Source organism: Labeo rohita, chromosome 4 (assembly GCF_022985175.1).
Source record: "Labeo rohita strain BAU-BD-2019 chromosome 4, IGBB_LRoh.1.0, whole genome shotgun sequence".
Taxonomy (NCBI): domain Eukaryota; kingdom Metazoa; phylum Chordata; class Actinopteri; order Cypriniformes; family Cyprinidae; genus Labeo; species Labeo rohita.
Genome location: NC_066872.1, coordinates 20,239,771 through 20,253,979, shown reverse-complemented (window position 1 = coordinate 20,253,979; position 14,209 = coordinate 20,239,771). Strand labels below are relative to the sequence as shown.

Here is a 14,209-nt window from a genome sequence, read left to right as displayed (position 1 = left end):
CTTTTATTTTGGTGTGGCGATATGACGTTATAAGGCTGCGCTGCGCTCCTGCGTCTGTGATTCAGCTGTAGGAAGGTGTGTGCATTTAAAACATGTAAAGTGTTTAAATCTCAACTCGTTTAGAGAATTCTGTATAAAAAATGTAAATGAATCATTACTGAATGAAAAGCAAAAATGTTTTATCCAGTGATGTTAACGAAGGTTGTTTTGTGTGAGTAACATAAACGGTGCGTCTCATTTCTCTCCCTGTTATCGTGAATCAGGTTATCATTAACACGAATTCAGTCACTGGCAACTAGTGATGGAGAAACGGAGCCTTATGAAACAGTGTAAATAAAACAATAACAACAAACGTGCGTTATGATAACCTTTACAAACCAACTGTAAATGTTTTTTGTGAAAGTGTAATTAATTAAAACTAACCTACAAATCAGTAAATACCAAATACAATACTAATACAATATTTATATATTATTAATTTGAGTGCTATTTTATTATCACTCTGTTATCTCTCTCTATATCTCTCTGACTGAGTCCCTTACCAGTGTGCTGACTACTGAACTAGGGAGCTGATTGAGATGCGCCCAGAGATTTACTTTGTGTTTATTTCTCTTTCTGCCAAGCACACAGGAAAAACTCCTGAAGAAGCAGCTGAGATCCAGATGACATTATTATAAAGATGACATTTATTAAAGAGGAGAGTGAAGACATGAAGATTGAAGAAACATTCAGAATCAAACATGAAGATACCGAGGAACAAACAGGTTGGTTTTCATTCTCAAAGCTGAACTCACTCATTTGATCCTTATTAAAATGTCCAGCTCTACAGAAATGAACAATGTTTTTGAAGAATGTCCTATGAGTGTCCTAATTAAAGCAGTTTTATGTGACATTGAGATCATTTGACCAGACAGATACTAATGCTGCATTCTAGTAAACCTGAGAAGTTCCAACTGCAAAGTTAGGCATTAGTCAGTGGTTAATTTGTAAATTGAGAGATCCCAGAATAAAGCGGGGTGGGTGACTAAACTGGCATGTGATTAGAGGAGGGAGATGTATAGTGGGGCAAAAAAGTATTTAGTCAGCCACCAATTGTGCAAGTTCTCCCACTTAAAAAGATGAGAGAGGCCTGTAATTTTTATCATAGGTATACCTCAACTATGAGAGACAAAATGAGAAAAAAAAAAATCCAGAAAATCACGTTGTCTGATTTTTAAAGAATTTATTTGCAAATTATGGGTCGACATGCATGCAAGGTCAAAAAGCACTTTCCTTGTCTTATAATAAACATTTATTTTTGCCTTATTTGCTTAATAATAGTGAATATCATATTGAATGAGTTCCATTTATGGGTTTCACGAACAATATTACCAAAGATGCCATAAATAATTTTAAATCAGAGACGTCATGCCGCGTCGATAGCCTCATGGGCAGCGCACCAACATTTAGCGTAGTTCCGCTTTGGGTGTCCCGAGTTTGAGTACCGGCTTGCGGACCTTTCCCGATCCCACCGCCCTCTCTCTTACGCTTCGCTTCCTGTCTGCAATACTGTCCTATCCTAATAAAAGACAAAAATGCAAAAAATAAATCTTAAAAAAAAATAAAATAAATCTGAGATGTCACAAATAACATCATGTGTATGTTTTTAACTAAAAAGCCTAGACTTAAACTGAGAGAGCCTGAGTCTCAGACAATGAAGGCTATTAAGGAAAAAAATCTAAGCCAGAATTTTTGTGACTGTGATAAAAATAATGGATTTTAACACAGTGAAAGGTTGCCTATGTACTGAGAAGTTTCAGACATTCAAAACTTTGTGTGTACTTACCAGATTTTTGAAATTGACTGCTTGAGAAAAGTTGAGAAGCTTTGTGAGGGTGCAAGAAAATAATTTAAAGAAAAAGTATTAGTTGCATAAAAGTGAAATAATATTCCCCTGGGAAAATACATACAAGGGGAAAAGCAGAGGACCTAGTAGTGAGCCCTGTGGCACTCCATACTTGCGTGGCTTCATTCACAGTTTCTGTACTATGATGGGGCTTAAATCCAAAAATGCAAAAATGAACATATTTGACAGGATGCTATTTTTCTAATATTTTAGAAATAAATGATTTGAGTTTGGTCTATAATTAAATTAGCCTGTTTTGGGTTTGATAATTGCCTGTTTGAAAGTTTCTGGAACATGTCCTGAAGAAAGTGAAGTGTTAAGGTTTTGTGATTATATTTAATACCACTTTTAGTAGCGTAGTTGGATTTGATGTTTGTTTTGTGTCATTAAAACTGGTTTTAACTTGCATTTGTCTTTTTTGCTTTAGACTTGATGTCACTGAAAAAGGAGAGTCAAGAACTCAATGAAAATGAAGACAGTGATCAGTATGCGAAACACTGTGATTTCATAACTGGAGATAAATCATTTATTTGCTCTCAGACTGTAAAGACACAAAAAAGAGCTCATAAGACAGCAAATCAAAGTTATTTCACCTGCCAACAGTGTGGAAAGAGTTTCAGCAGATTTGGAGACCTTAATTCCCACATGAGAATTCACACTGGAGAAAAGCCTTACACATGCTCTCAATGTGGAGTAAGTTTTACACATAAAGATACTCTCAGAAGGCACATGAGAATTCACACTGGAAAAAGCCTTACACATGCACTCAATGTGGAGTAAGTTTTACTCTTAAAGAAACTCTTAGAAGGCACATGACAATTCACACCGGAGAAAAGCCTTACACCTGCCATCAATGTGGAATAGGTTTTACTCTTAAAGAAACTCTTAGAAGGCACATGAAAATTCACACTGGAGAGAAGCCTTTCACCTGCAAACAATGTGGAAAGAGCTTTATTCGGAAATCAAGCCTTAAAAACCACTTGAAAATTCATTCTGGAGAGAAGCCTTACACATGCTCTCAATGTGAAAGGAGTTTTACACATAAGAAAAAACTTGATGTCCACATGAGAATCCACACTGGAGAGAAACCTTTCACCTGCAAACTGTGTGGAAAGGGCTTCACTCGAGAAACAAGTGTTAAAAACCACATGAGAATTCATACTGGCGAAAAGCCTTACACATGCTGTCAATGTGGAAAAAGTTTTACATGTAAACAACATCTCGATGTCCACATAAGAATTCATACTGGAGAGAAACCTTTCACCTGTCAACAATGTGGAAAGAGTTTTACTGAACAAGCAAGCCTTAAAAAACACATGAACATTCACACTGGGGAGAAGTAGTTTGCACATGATCACAATTCCGGATGTAAAGTAACACTTTGACGTGTACGATCACACTGGTGTGATTGGAATGTTCAGTGTGTCAAAATCTTTATTTATGTCTGTTTTCATGCTTTGGCTGGTTCTGAGCAAGACACGCTCAGTGCACATAAAAAGGTCAATATCAAAAGGAGCATTTTGTGGTTTAAGTACTTGTCATTAAACCTGTACACTGCAGCAAATGGAAATGCTCCTCTGTCGGTACGTTATTTAGGATGAACCATGATTTTTGATGAAAATCTAAACATCTTACTTTGAAATGAAAATTTGATGTGAAGCTGAGTTTAACATACCTGAAGTGATCAAGGTTTTTATGTAAACTCTGTCTAAAAATAATGTCTAGCTGGAAAAGCTTGCATAAACTGAGATAAGTAACAGCTTTTAATGATTATACAGAGCAGGGGTGCCTAACCCTGTTCCTGGAGATCTACCTTCCTGCAGAGTTTAGTTCACACCCTGACCAAACACACGTCTTTAATTATCAAGTGCTCCTTCAGATCCTAATTAGTTGGTTCAGGTGTGTTTGATCAGGGTTGGATCTGAACTCTGCAGGAAGGTAGATCTCTAGGAATAGGGTTGAGCACCCCTGATATAGAGAGTTTGCAAATGTGATGTTAATTTTATACAGCAGTCCAATAAAGAAGAAGACTTTACAGAATACAGTTGTCTGATATTGCTGTATTTGTCAATGAAAATAGTTGCGCATCTACAGAAAAGCACAGCAGTGTTGTGTTTATGAATAAATGTGCATTTTTTAATTTATCTAGTGAGTCAGTGATTAAATCACCCATTCACAGGGATAGTCACTAGCTTTGTTCCTGAATAAATCAGCCGTTTGAATGAATCAATTGAAAGAGTGAGTCAGTGACAAAGACAGTTGACTTGCTGCCACCTTCCGGCCCTTTTTTTTCATTTTATAGGATCATTTCAGTTATTAGAATCCTTCACATTTCTATATTCAAAAACATTATGAATTTAAATGCATTGAATGCATTCATGCCACTTCTGAGCCTTTTAAACAATTTGTTTAAATCAATTTATTATTTTTATTTTAAAAAATAAATAAATAAACATATATCCGCACTTTACCCCAAACCAGCAGTTCATGACTTCTTCTACCCCTAACAGTATTACTGCTTGGTCCCCTCACCGTATCAGCTGAAATGCATAAGCAGTTGCACTTATTATGGACTCAGCAGTCCTTTTTAAGTTCATCTTCCTCCATTTCAAACCAAGCACATGTTCAAAATGTCAAGAAATGCTTATATTACTTCACTGGTTATCTGAGCAAACCAACATTGTGACATTATGTTGTATTAGATGAAATAATATTCTGTAAAGACAATTAAATAATGTAAACTTGACTGACTGCTTTATTTCCACTTTAAGCCACTAAAGAAGTGTTCCATTTGAAAGCCATATGAAATGTAGTTTGTCAAGCAGAATCCTCTGCCAGCTGATGAGTGGGAATCACACTAATAGTAATTTTCACTTATACATACAGTGGTTTCAACAAAATTTTAGTTCAAATATTAAGTGCCATTGATTAAAACACTTTATTGACTGACGTTTTATCGACATTAAGTTGTTACGCTTTCAAATTTCATGCCATATGTATGTGATGAGATATCTCATTAAAATCATAACAGCATCTGCTTTTTATCTTAAATCAGTTCCTAAACTTCAGAAATGTTTATGTATTTTTATAATTGACACAGGTGAATAATTAAGTACCTTCGTACCAATGCATAAATAAAAAAATAAAATAAAATGCTGAAGGACTGACATGATTAGGAGATAATCTGAGACCCTAAACTTTGATGAAATGTATGAAAACATCATCACTGAAATGACTATATATTTCATGATTCACAAAGTGAAAACATTGATGGGGAAATGAAGGAAATAAACTGTAAATATGGACATTGTTTTTTGTCCTGCAGTAAAAGTGTAGTAATTACGATCCAGCATTATTGCAGGTTTTAAGGGTGTTGCCTGTACTTTGTATACTCTCAGAGACTCAGATCTAGTGGGCCTTTTATTATTTGTGACCTTTAGACTTGCATACATACCTCTTTTATACACGTCACTCAAGCAACAGAAGCAGGAAACAGAAATCTCAGAAAGGAGAACCGAAGTGTAGTTGAGCTGTCGTGAATTTGTGTTTCATGCTATAAAATGGCAGAAGCCAGATTTTCTCAGGATGAGTTCATCTGTCCAGTGTGTCTGGATCTTCTGAAGGATCCGGTGACAACTTCCTGTGGGCACAGTTACTGTAAGAGCTGTATTACAGGCCACTGGGATCAGGAGGATCAGAAGAGAGTCTACAGCTGCCCTCAGTGCAGACAGACCTTCAGTCCAAGACCTGCTTTAGCTAGAAACACCATGCTGACTGACGTGGTAACAAAACTGAAGAAGACCAAACGTCCTGGTGACTGTTATGCTGGAGCTGGAGATGTTCAGTGTGACGTCTGTACTGGAAGAAAATACAAAGCTGTCAAGTCCTGTCTGGTGTGTCTGAACTCTTACTGTCAGGATCACCTTGGACAACATGAAAGTTTCTTTAAAGGAAAGAGACACAGTTTGACTGAAGCCACCGGACGACTGCAGGAGATGTTCTGCCGAAAACATGATAAGCTCCTTGAGCTTTTCTGTTGCACTGACCAGAAATGTATATGTGTGATGTGTAAAATGGATGAACATAAAAATCATGACACTGTATCAGCTGAGGCACAAAGGACAGAGAACCGGGTATGAAGTTGAATTATAAGTAAAGCCTTGATTAACATTTTTGGTAAACTATCCTTATAATACTGGACAATGATATAGTAATGATGACACTTATGTTTTAACCTTTAACCTTACCATGCTAGATCTTTCACACCGCAGTCTCACTGGGAGAGTAGTTTTATGACATTTTCTGTTATTGGTTTGTCCTCCAGAAGCAGCTGAAAGACATGCATAGAAGGTTCCAGCAGAGTATCCAGCAAAGAGAGAAAGATCTTCAGCAGCTGAGAGAGGCTGTGAAGTCTCAAAAGGTAAGTCTGGAGAGGAAGATAAGTTTGAGAACTCATAGACTCTTTCTCCTTTTTTACTGAAGCCACTGTGTTACTGTGTTTAACAGCACTCTGCACGGACAGCAGTGCAGGACTGTGAGATGATCTTTAATGAGCTCATCCACTCTATTGAGAGAAGACGCTCTGAAGTGACACAGTGGATCAGAGATCAAGAAAGGGCTGCGGTGAGTCCAGCTAAAGGACGTATGGAGCAACTAAAGCAGGAGATCAATGATCTGAAGAGGAGAAATGCTGAGCTGGAGAAGCTTTTACACACACAGGATAACATCCAGTTCCTGCAGGTAACAGAGACCTAGAAGTACAGGATCATAGTGGACCTGAGCAAGATCCTACTCTCACAGGAGACTCACAGAGAAGCATTTCATGAGAGCAGAATGCAATGTTAACAGGAATTCTGTTATGTAAGAGCCACCCAACTGGCCCAACGACAGAATCCAATGGTGTGGGCGAAAGTATAATGTGTGTAGGTCTTTTACCTGCACTTCTGCAAAGTTCACCTAAAGAAGTTCACTTCCAGAACAAAAAATGACAGATAATTTGCTTACCTTTTTGTCATCCAAGATGTTCATGTTTTTCTTTCTTCAGTTGTAAAGAAATTATTTTTTTTGAGGAAAACATTTTAGGATTTCTCTCCACATAGTGGACTTCTGTGGTGCCCCCGAGTTTGAACTTCCAGTTTAATGCAGCTTCAAAGGGCTCTAAACAATCCCTGCCCAGGAAGAAGGGTCTTATCTAGCAAAATGATTGGTTATTTAAAAAAAAAAAGACAATTTATATATTTTTCAATCTCAAAAGCTTGTCTTGTCTAGCTCTGCGTGAACTCTGTGTATTCTGGTTCATGACACTTAGGTTAGGATGCAAAACTCCCATCTCATTTTCTTCTCCAACTTCAAAATCGTCCTACATCGAAGTTTTACTTTTTTTTTTTTTTTGCACGTTCACTTTGTAACCACTGGGTCGGTACTTGGAGTCGGCGATGTAGGGCAATTTTGAAATTGGAGGAGAAAATGAGATGGAAGTTTTTCAACGTATCCCAACTGTCTTGAACCGGAATACACACGCAGTTCACGCAGAGCTAGACAAGACGAGCATTTGAGGTTAAAAAGTATTTAAATTTACATTTTTTTTTTTTTTTTTTTTTTTTTTAAGAAAATATCCAATTGTTTTGCTAGGTAAGACCATTCTTCCTTGGCTGGGATCATTTAGAGCCCTTGGACGCTGCATTTAAACTGCATTTGGGAAGTTCAAACTATATTGACCCAGCAGGCACTGGACGTCTATATAACGTCAGGTTGACGTTGGACATGATGTCGGACAGACGTTGCATTTTGGTTGAGAATGAAAATCGTGTTGACGTCAGTATTTGACGTCAATTTGGCGCTGACTTAATGTTGGATTTTGGTTACACAACCTAAAAACAACAAAATATCAACGTCAGCTGACACTGGTATTGGACATCAATTTAACGTTGACATTAAACGTTGAATTTACATTGAATTTTGGTCAGCCGACGTCGCAACCGAAATTTAACCAAATATCAGCGTCTTATGACGTTGTGTGCCTGCTGGGGAGAGAAGTCCACTATATGGAGAGAAATCCTGAAATGATTTCCTCAAAAAACAATTCTTTACAACTGAGGAAAGAAAGACATGAACATCTTGGATGACAAGGGGGTGAGTAAATTATCTGTAATTTTTTGTTCTGGAAGTGAACTACTCATTTAATTTATCAGGATTCAATTTCAATTTTAGTCTAGCTCTGTGTTTATTCTGGCTCCAATTTCAAGTGATCATTAAATTTACACTGTATTTATAATTAAAAACTGATCACATATATTGATTATGTATTGAGATATTAGATTATTTTGAATATCCCATAATTCCTGATTGTTCATTCATCAAGGACCTGATGTCACATTTGAATCTCACGTGGCCAGCACAGACTCACGATCACAAACTCGCCAGCATCAACGTAGTCAGAGGGTGGAATGTTAACCTAAACCTTTGAGCTGGCCGCCCACTGCTTGCTTAGAACATAAAGTGTAATTAATTAGGTCACTTAAATATGGCTTGCAATGTCAGTGACAGACAAAAGTCAAAAGATCACTGATGATGTGCCTACTTCTCCATTCATTACATGCAATACACCTATAGGAGGGATCTTAAGGACGAGTGAAGGGACAGTTGAGCAAATGGTTTTCTTTAAGATCTTCTCTTCAGATTAGAAAGTTTATTGTTTTGTTGCATGGCATATGTTTTGTGTGAGTTCCTGAAGTTTGGTTTCATGGGAATATAATTTCAGGTTTTGCGTACTGTCATCTGATCATCTACTTTTGAAAGAAATGCACCGTAATAGATTTAAGCTCTCTAACACTATTAGGAAACCTTTTTCTGAAATCTTTATTCTGTAACTATATAGCACTGCCACTTTAGTAGTGCCAGTTTAAAGCTTAACTAACACTTACTCTTTTACAGCATTGTGAAATCTACAAGTTAGATACTACCAGTTTCCACCCACCGAGATTTTACATCAGGAGTGCCCATCCCTGTTCCTGGAGATCGACCCTAATCGGAGTTCCAACCCTAATCAAACACACCTTTCTGCAATTATCAAGTGCTCTTTTAGATCCTAATTAGCTGGTTCAGGTGTGTTTGATCAGGGTTGGAGCTGAACTCTGCAGGAAGGTCGATCTCCAGGACCAGGGTTGAGCACACCTATTTTACATCAACATTTTACAGATTCCTTTTTATAATATTAATTTTGTATAATGTTTCTGAAAACAGGAACATTTTAAACCTACTAAAACATTTCATTATAATTTTCATAAATGTTACTAGCGACACACTGATGAATTTGATCATGAAAACTTCAAACAGGAAGGTTTTATATCAGCAGTTAATGAGCATATTGAAATCAAACAATACACAACCTTGGGACTGTGCCCTAATGGTCCTTTGCTCATTAGTCATAAATGACGGTAAATCTAATTGTAGCCTTTGAACTGCTTTTTCTAAGCAAATCTACTCAACCTGACAATGTGACACTGTTGATGTGTTTTCTCTTACACTTCATGTTCTAAAAAGATGTTTTATTCAAACTATTTCCTAGAAGTGCAGGTTATTGGGTGAAGTGTGGAGTGATGATGAGTTTTGATTTGTGTTTTCTGTAGAGTTTCCATTCTCTCTCAGCACCTCCTGAATCTACAGATGAATCCATCATTTCCTTCAGTTCTCTCTTCTCTTTTGTTAATGTGAAAGAATCTGTCTGTCAGCTGAAAGACAAACTGGATTTCTGCAAAGAGAAGATCAAAAAGATCTCAGACAGAGGTAAAGTCCTGGAGATTCATCTGCTGTCAGAAATGAGTCTTTCATCTCGTATCACGTAGAACATCATATTAGAAATGTCTTAGGAATTGATGCAGGATAATTTTCTCTTGATGATGATCTTGATGATATTAACACTGTCCATGCCTCATGATTTTCAGTCACATCCAGCAGCATTGTTCCCAGGACCAGAAATGACTTCCTACAATGTAAGTCACTTAGAAAAAAAACGCAAAGCAAGCAGAAGATCTCAAGTTCTTTATGCATTCTTCATGTGTTCATGTTCTTCCTGTAGACGGTGAAAAGAAACATGATAGAAGAGTTTTCAGGGTTAAATGGCTACTAAGTTACAGTGCGTAGCAGAACTTAAGAGAAAAATACTTAATGACAGTTTTAAGGTTTCTTAAATGGAAGTTTTTTTCTTGCCCATGTTTTACTAAGGGTACTCTTAACCGTATAACTAACCCAGATACATTAAAAGATCAAATAGATTTATAATTTCTGATCTTGATGTGTTTTTATCTCTATCAGATTCCCATCAGCTCACTCTGGATCTAAACACAGTGAATAAATACCTTCATCTGTCTGAGAGCAACAGAGCGATTATGTACACTAACACAGTCCAGCCATATCCTGATCATCCTGACAGGTTTGAGGTGTATAAGCAGCTCTTGTGTAGAGAGAGTGTTTGTGGACACTGTTACTGGGAGATTGAGTGGAATGGCAGTGTGTTAATATCAGTGTCGTATAAGAGCATCAGCAGGAAGGGAGGAAAAGAGTGTTGGTTTGGATATAATGATCAGTCCTGGAGTTTGTTCTGTTCTCCCTCCAGGTACACATTCATACACAGTAAAGTAGAGACTGATCTTCATGTAGAGGCCATCAGCAGTAGAATAGGAGTGTATGTGGATCACAGTGCAGGAACTCTGTCCTTCTACAGCGTCTCTGACACAATGAGTCTTATCCACACAGTCCAGACCACATTCACTCAGCCGCTCTATCCTGGGTTTTATGTTTATCCTGGGTCATCAGTGAACCTATGTTGATGAATACCAATAGACTGTAAAGAGATTATTCTCATAATACTTTGAGCTGCATGATACAGTGAGAGTACAGCTGAACTTCCATGTATAAATTCTCATATAGACTTGCTTTTTTCAATCTCTATTTGTATTGATGGGAATCAAAGTAATTATTGTTATAGTGTAACACAAATTATTTGTTTTATTACTATCAAAAGTATTTTTCAACTGATCACACATATGCTTCATTAAAAATTTAGCATCAGCAAATGTGTGTGCAATGTATTCATTTTCTTTGGAAAATGTACATTTTAGAGTGTTTACACTCTGCTCTTTTAAAGATGTTTAACAGATATTCATACATGCCTTGAGACATCTGATTTATCATAGTAAGATATTGTCCTGTAAATTAACATTAAAATACTGGCAGCAGTTTTGCCAGTATTCACTGTTAATTTACAGTTCTACTAAAATCTGCAGTGTGTTAGGCAACACTGTATTTTAAGGGTCCAGAATTATGCATTAGTTAAGCATAACCACACCATACTAATCAATGATTACCTTAACATTTAGTAAGGGCATATTAGACATTGAAGGATCCACATTCATGCAATAAGCAAAATTATGCTAGTAATTAATGGTTAACTGAATGTACAATAACAAAGCCATATATTATTTTTGTGTAGTAATGCACTTGGGTGTATTTCACATCTAGTAATTTATTCGAAAATAAAAAGCTAGTAAATATGATAAATTAAAGCCAGTTTTACAGTTGCTAAAATAGTGTAATAAAATCAATTTGAGCCCCTGTTCTTATGTAAAAGTTAAATTCACTTTAATTACTGCACTTAATGAGTGATTCGTTTATTAATGAAAAATATAGCTGCAAGTAGCGATTACCAGGGTTCAATCGCTTTAGGTATTTCAAGCACATAATAAAAGACATTACATATTATTTAGCAAGCCCGTAACCACCTAAATCAATTATTAAAAAAGCATTTTTATCAAATCCAGGTGATCCTTTGTGAAGTTTTGAGTTTTTGTTTAGGCTTTATATGCTTTTGGGTATATTTGGATAGGCACCTTTTCTAAAAGACCCCATTATAGCTTCGCAAAGGGTATATTTCAACATGTTTTTGATAATTATTGACCTAGAGAGTCCAGAGAATTGCACTGCGGTGGTTCTTTCCAAACTGAGCGAAAAACCTCAGACTAGTTTGCAAAAGTAGGTTTTTCACATCTTTTTAATAATTTAAAAAAACGGTTTGATTGACAGCAGTGGTTCTAAAGGCAAAGTTGTTTGGAACGAGGTCCATCATATGATACGAATATTGCGTGTTATGCAGAAAACACTGCAATGAACAATCATTTACACCTTTAGAAAAAATGTGACACCAGCCTCCAAGTCCTCTCTCATCTTGTACTGTTCTTTTTTTTGTTCACTTCTTTATTTTTCCGGATCACCTTCCATGAGACTAGCTCTGGACTCCAAACAAATGCTTTTAAATCTCTCTTTATGCTATATTATCATGAAATATTGGATTCATTCTTTTTGTCAATTTGTTTTCTTTCATTTAGGACTGGTTTTGTGTTTCTATTTCCATCTGATTAATCTTAGGCCTCATTTATCTGAAAGTAGGTGCTTGTTTTTCTGAGTGAAAAAAGCATTTTTATGAATATTTTTCACAATATGAGATACAAATTTGCACTGTTTCTCACACTAGTGTGCTTTAATGTTTAACCAGGAAGTTAGTTTTTAAGTTACTTTCATTTTGTACAAAATTGCACAAGTCACATGTTGTGCTTGCAAACATAAAGGTCTTGGACCTGTGTGTGTGTTGATTCATTTACTCATGCTATCACACACACACACACACACACACACATCCATGCATACAAACTATTGTGAGTATTACACCTATTTCATCCTACTATGAACTGCATGCAATATGCTTTTATGATAACTCTCTCTCTCTCTCTCTCTCTCTCACACACACACACACACACACATGCTCAAACTGCTTTGTCTTTAGCCTGCACTGACATCAAAAGAATCTTTTCTTTCATCATATAGTCCAGACAAAACATTATGACAATAGGTTTTGAGGCTTTCATGTTCTCACAGATTACTGGTGCTGTTTTTTGGGATGTTCTACATTCACTTTCAATGGACGGCAATTTTTGACAAATGCGACTTACAAAATTAAAGCATCTAAAAACATTAAAGCATTTAATAGCAAACTTCCTTATTAAACATTAAAGCACACTATTGTATTATAAAAAATATTATATATATATATATATATATATATATATATATATTCAAAAAATAGAGTGCCTACTTCGAGATAAATGAGGCCTACAATTAATCAGATTCAAATAGAAACCCAAAACCAATCCTAAATGAAAGAAAACAAGTTGACAAAAAGAATGAATCCAATATTTGGTAATAATATAGCATAAAGAGAGATTTATAAGCAATTGTTTGGAGTGCGGACGTTTTTGACTGAGAACACCAAAAGTGTGACTTTTTACAATTTTATACAAAATAAAAGTATTTAAGAGCAAACTTTCTGATTAAACATTAAAATATACTAGTGTGAGAAACAGTGTGAATTTTTATCATTTTTGTGTGATATTGTGAAAATTATTCATAAATGTTTTTTTTTTTTTTCACTCAAAAAATGAGGTACCTAATCTCAGATAAATGAGGCCTATAGATTTATCAGATGCAAATAGAAACACAAAACCAGCCCTAAATGAAAAAAAAAAATCAAGTTGACAAAAATAATGAATCCAATATTTGGTGATAATAGCATAATGAGAGATTTATAAACTATTGTTTGGAGTCCGGTCATTTTTGACTGGGAACACCACAAGTTTGGTGAAATAAAACCCACAAAAAAATGACAAAAATTCTATAAAAAAAATAAATAAAAAAAATCTGAGAAGTACTTACACCCTGTGTGAACAAAGTCAGTAAGTTTGAGTCCAATGCAATAACATAAACTAGTATTTTCAGGAAAAATAAAATCTTCTCCGGATCAGTTTGACCTAACTGATTTATTGTATGTAATTTGATTTACAATGATTTACAAGGCCCAGAATTACATTTAAACTTAAACGTATCATTAAAAATGAAATTTTCGGAACCATATATGCATTTCAGGAAGTGCACAACATTTAAAAGCAACTTTTTAACTTTTTAAAGTGTTGGGTGGTACAGTAAACTAAACTTGATTTTAGTCAAAATGATATTAAAATATATAATCTGCTTAAGTCTTGCAATCCAACATTGTACAAAAGTTTACTTTGGCTTTTAAGTTAGAAAATTGCCTATATATCTTAAAGTGTTTAACTACTATAAGATGACAAATATATTGCGTATTAAACAGTTGATAAAGTTAAAGATTATTTAAAAAAATGCAGAATACTAATTATTTATGTAATAATTATAAGTTGTACACTGTAAAAAATAAAAAAACAATTTGTTGAGTCATCTTAAAATAATTTGTTACCC

At 35.5% G+C, this 14,209-nt stretch overlaps 1 protein-coding gene and 1 pseudogene across 1 annotated transcript; both read left to right on the top strand.

The window, feature by feature from the left end:
• The first annotated feature begins 83 nt into the window (after positions 1-83).
• LOC127164224 (gastrula zinc finger protein XlCGF8.2DB-like) lies at positions 84-3,322 on the top strand (annotated as a pseudogene).
• Positions 3,323-5,371: 2,049 nt separating this feature from the next.
• LOC127164180 (tripartite motif-containing protein 16) lies at positions 5,372-10,907 on the top strand. Its single transcript, XM_051107958.1, has 6 exons — positions 5,372-6,018; positions 6,210-6,305; positions 6,392-6,625; positions 9,514-9,670; positions 9,829-9,876; positions 10,199-10,907. Exons 1-6 carry the CDS (start codon positions 5,446-5,448, stop codon positions 10,711-10,713), a joined length of 1,623 nt encoding a protein of 540 aa, XP_050963915.1. The 5' UTR covers positions 5,372-5,445; the 3' UTR covers positions 10,714-10,907.
• Positions 10,908-14,209: the final 3,302 nt, after the last annotated feature.

What these genes read in the sequence shown, in the direction of transcription:
- LOC127164180 (XM_051107958.1), top strand. Translation starts at nt 5,446, where the DNA reads ATGGCAGAAGCCAGATTTTCTCAGGATGAGTTCATCTGTCCAGTGTGT. An exon ending in AGGCTGTGAAGTCTCAAAAG is followed by an intron (nt 6,306 to 6,391) that starts GTAAGTCTGGAG and finishes TGTGTTTAACAG; the next exon opens with CACTCTGCACGGACAGCAGT. An exon ending in ATAACATCCAGTTCCTGCAG is followed by an intron (nt 6,626 to 9,513) that starts GTAACAGAGACC and finishes TGTTTTCTGTAG; the next exon opens with AGTTTCCATTCTCTCTCAGC.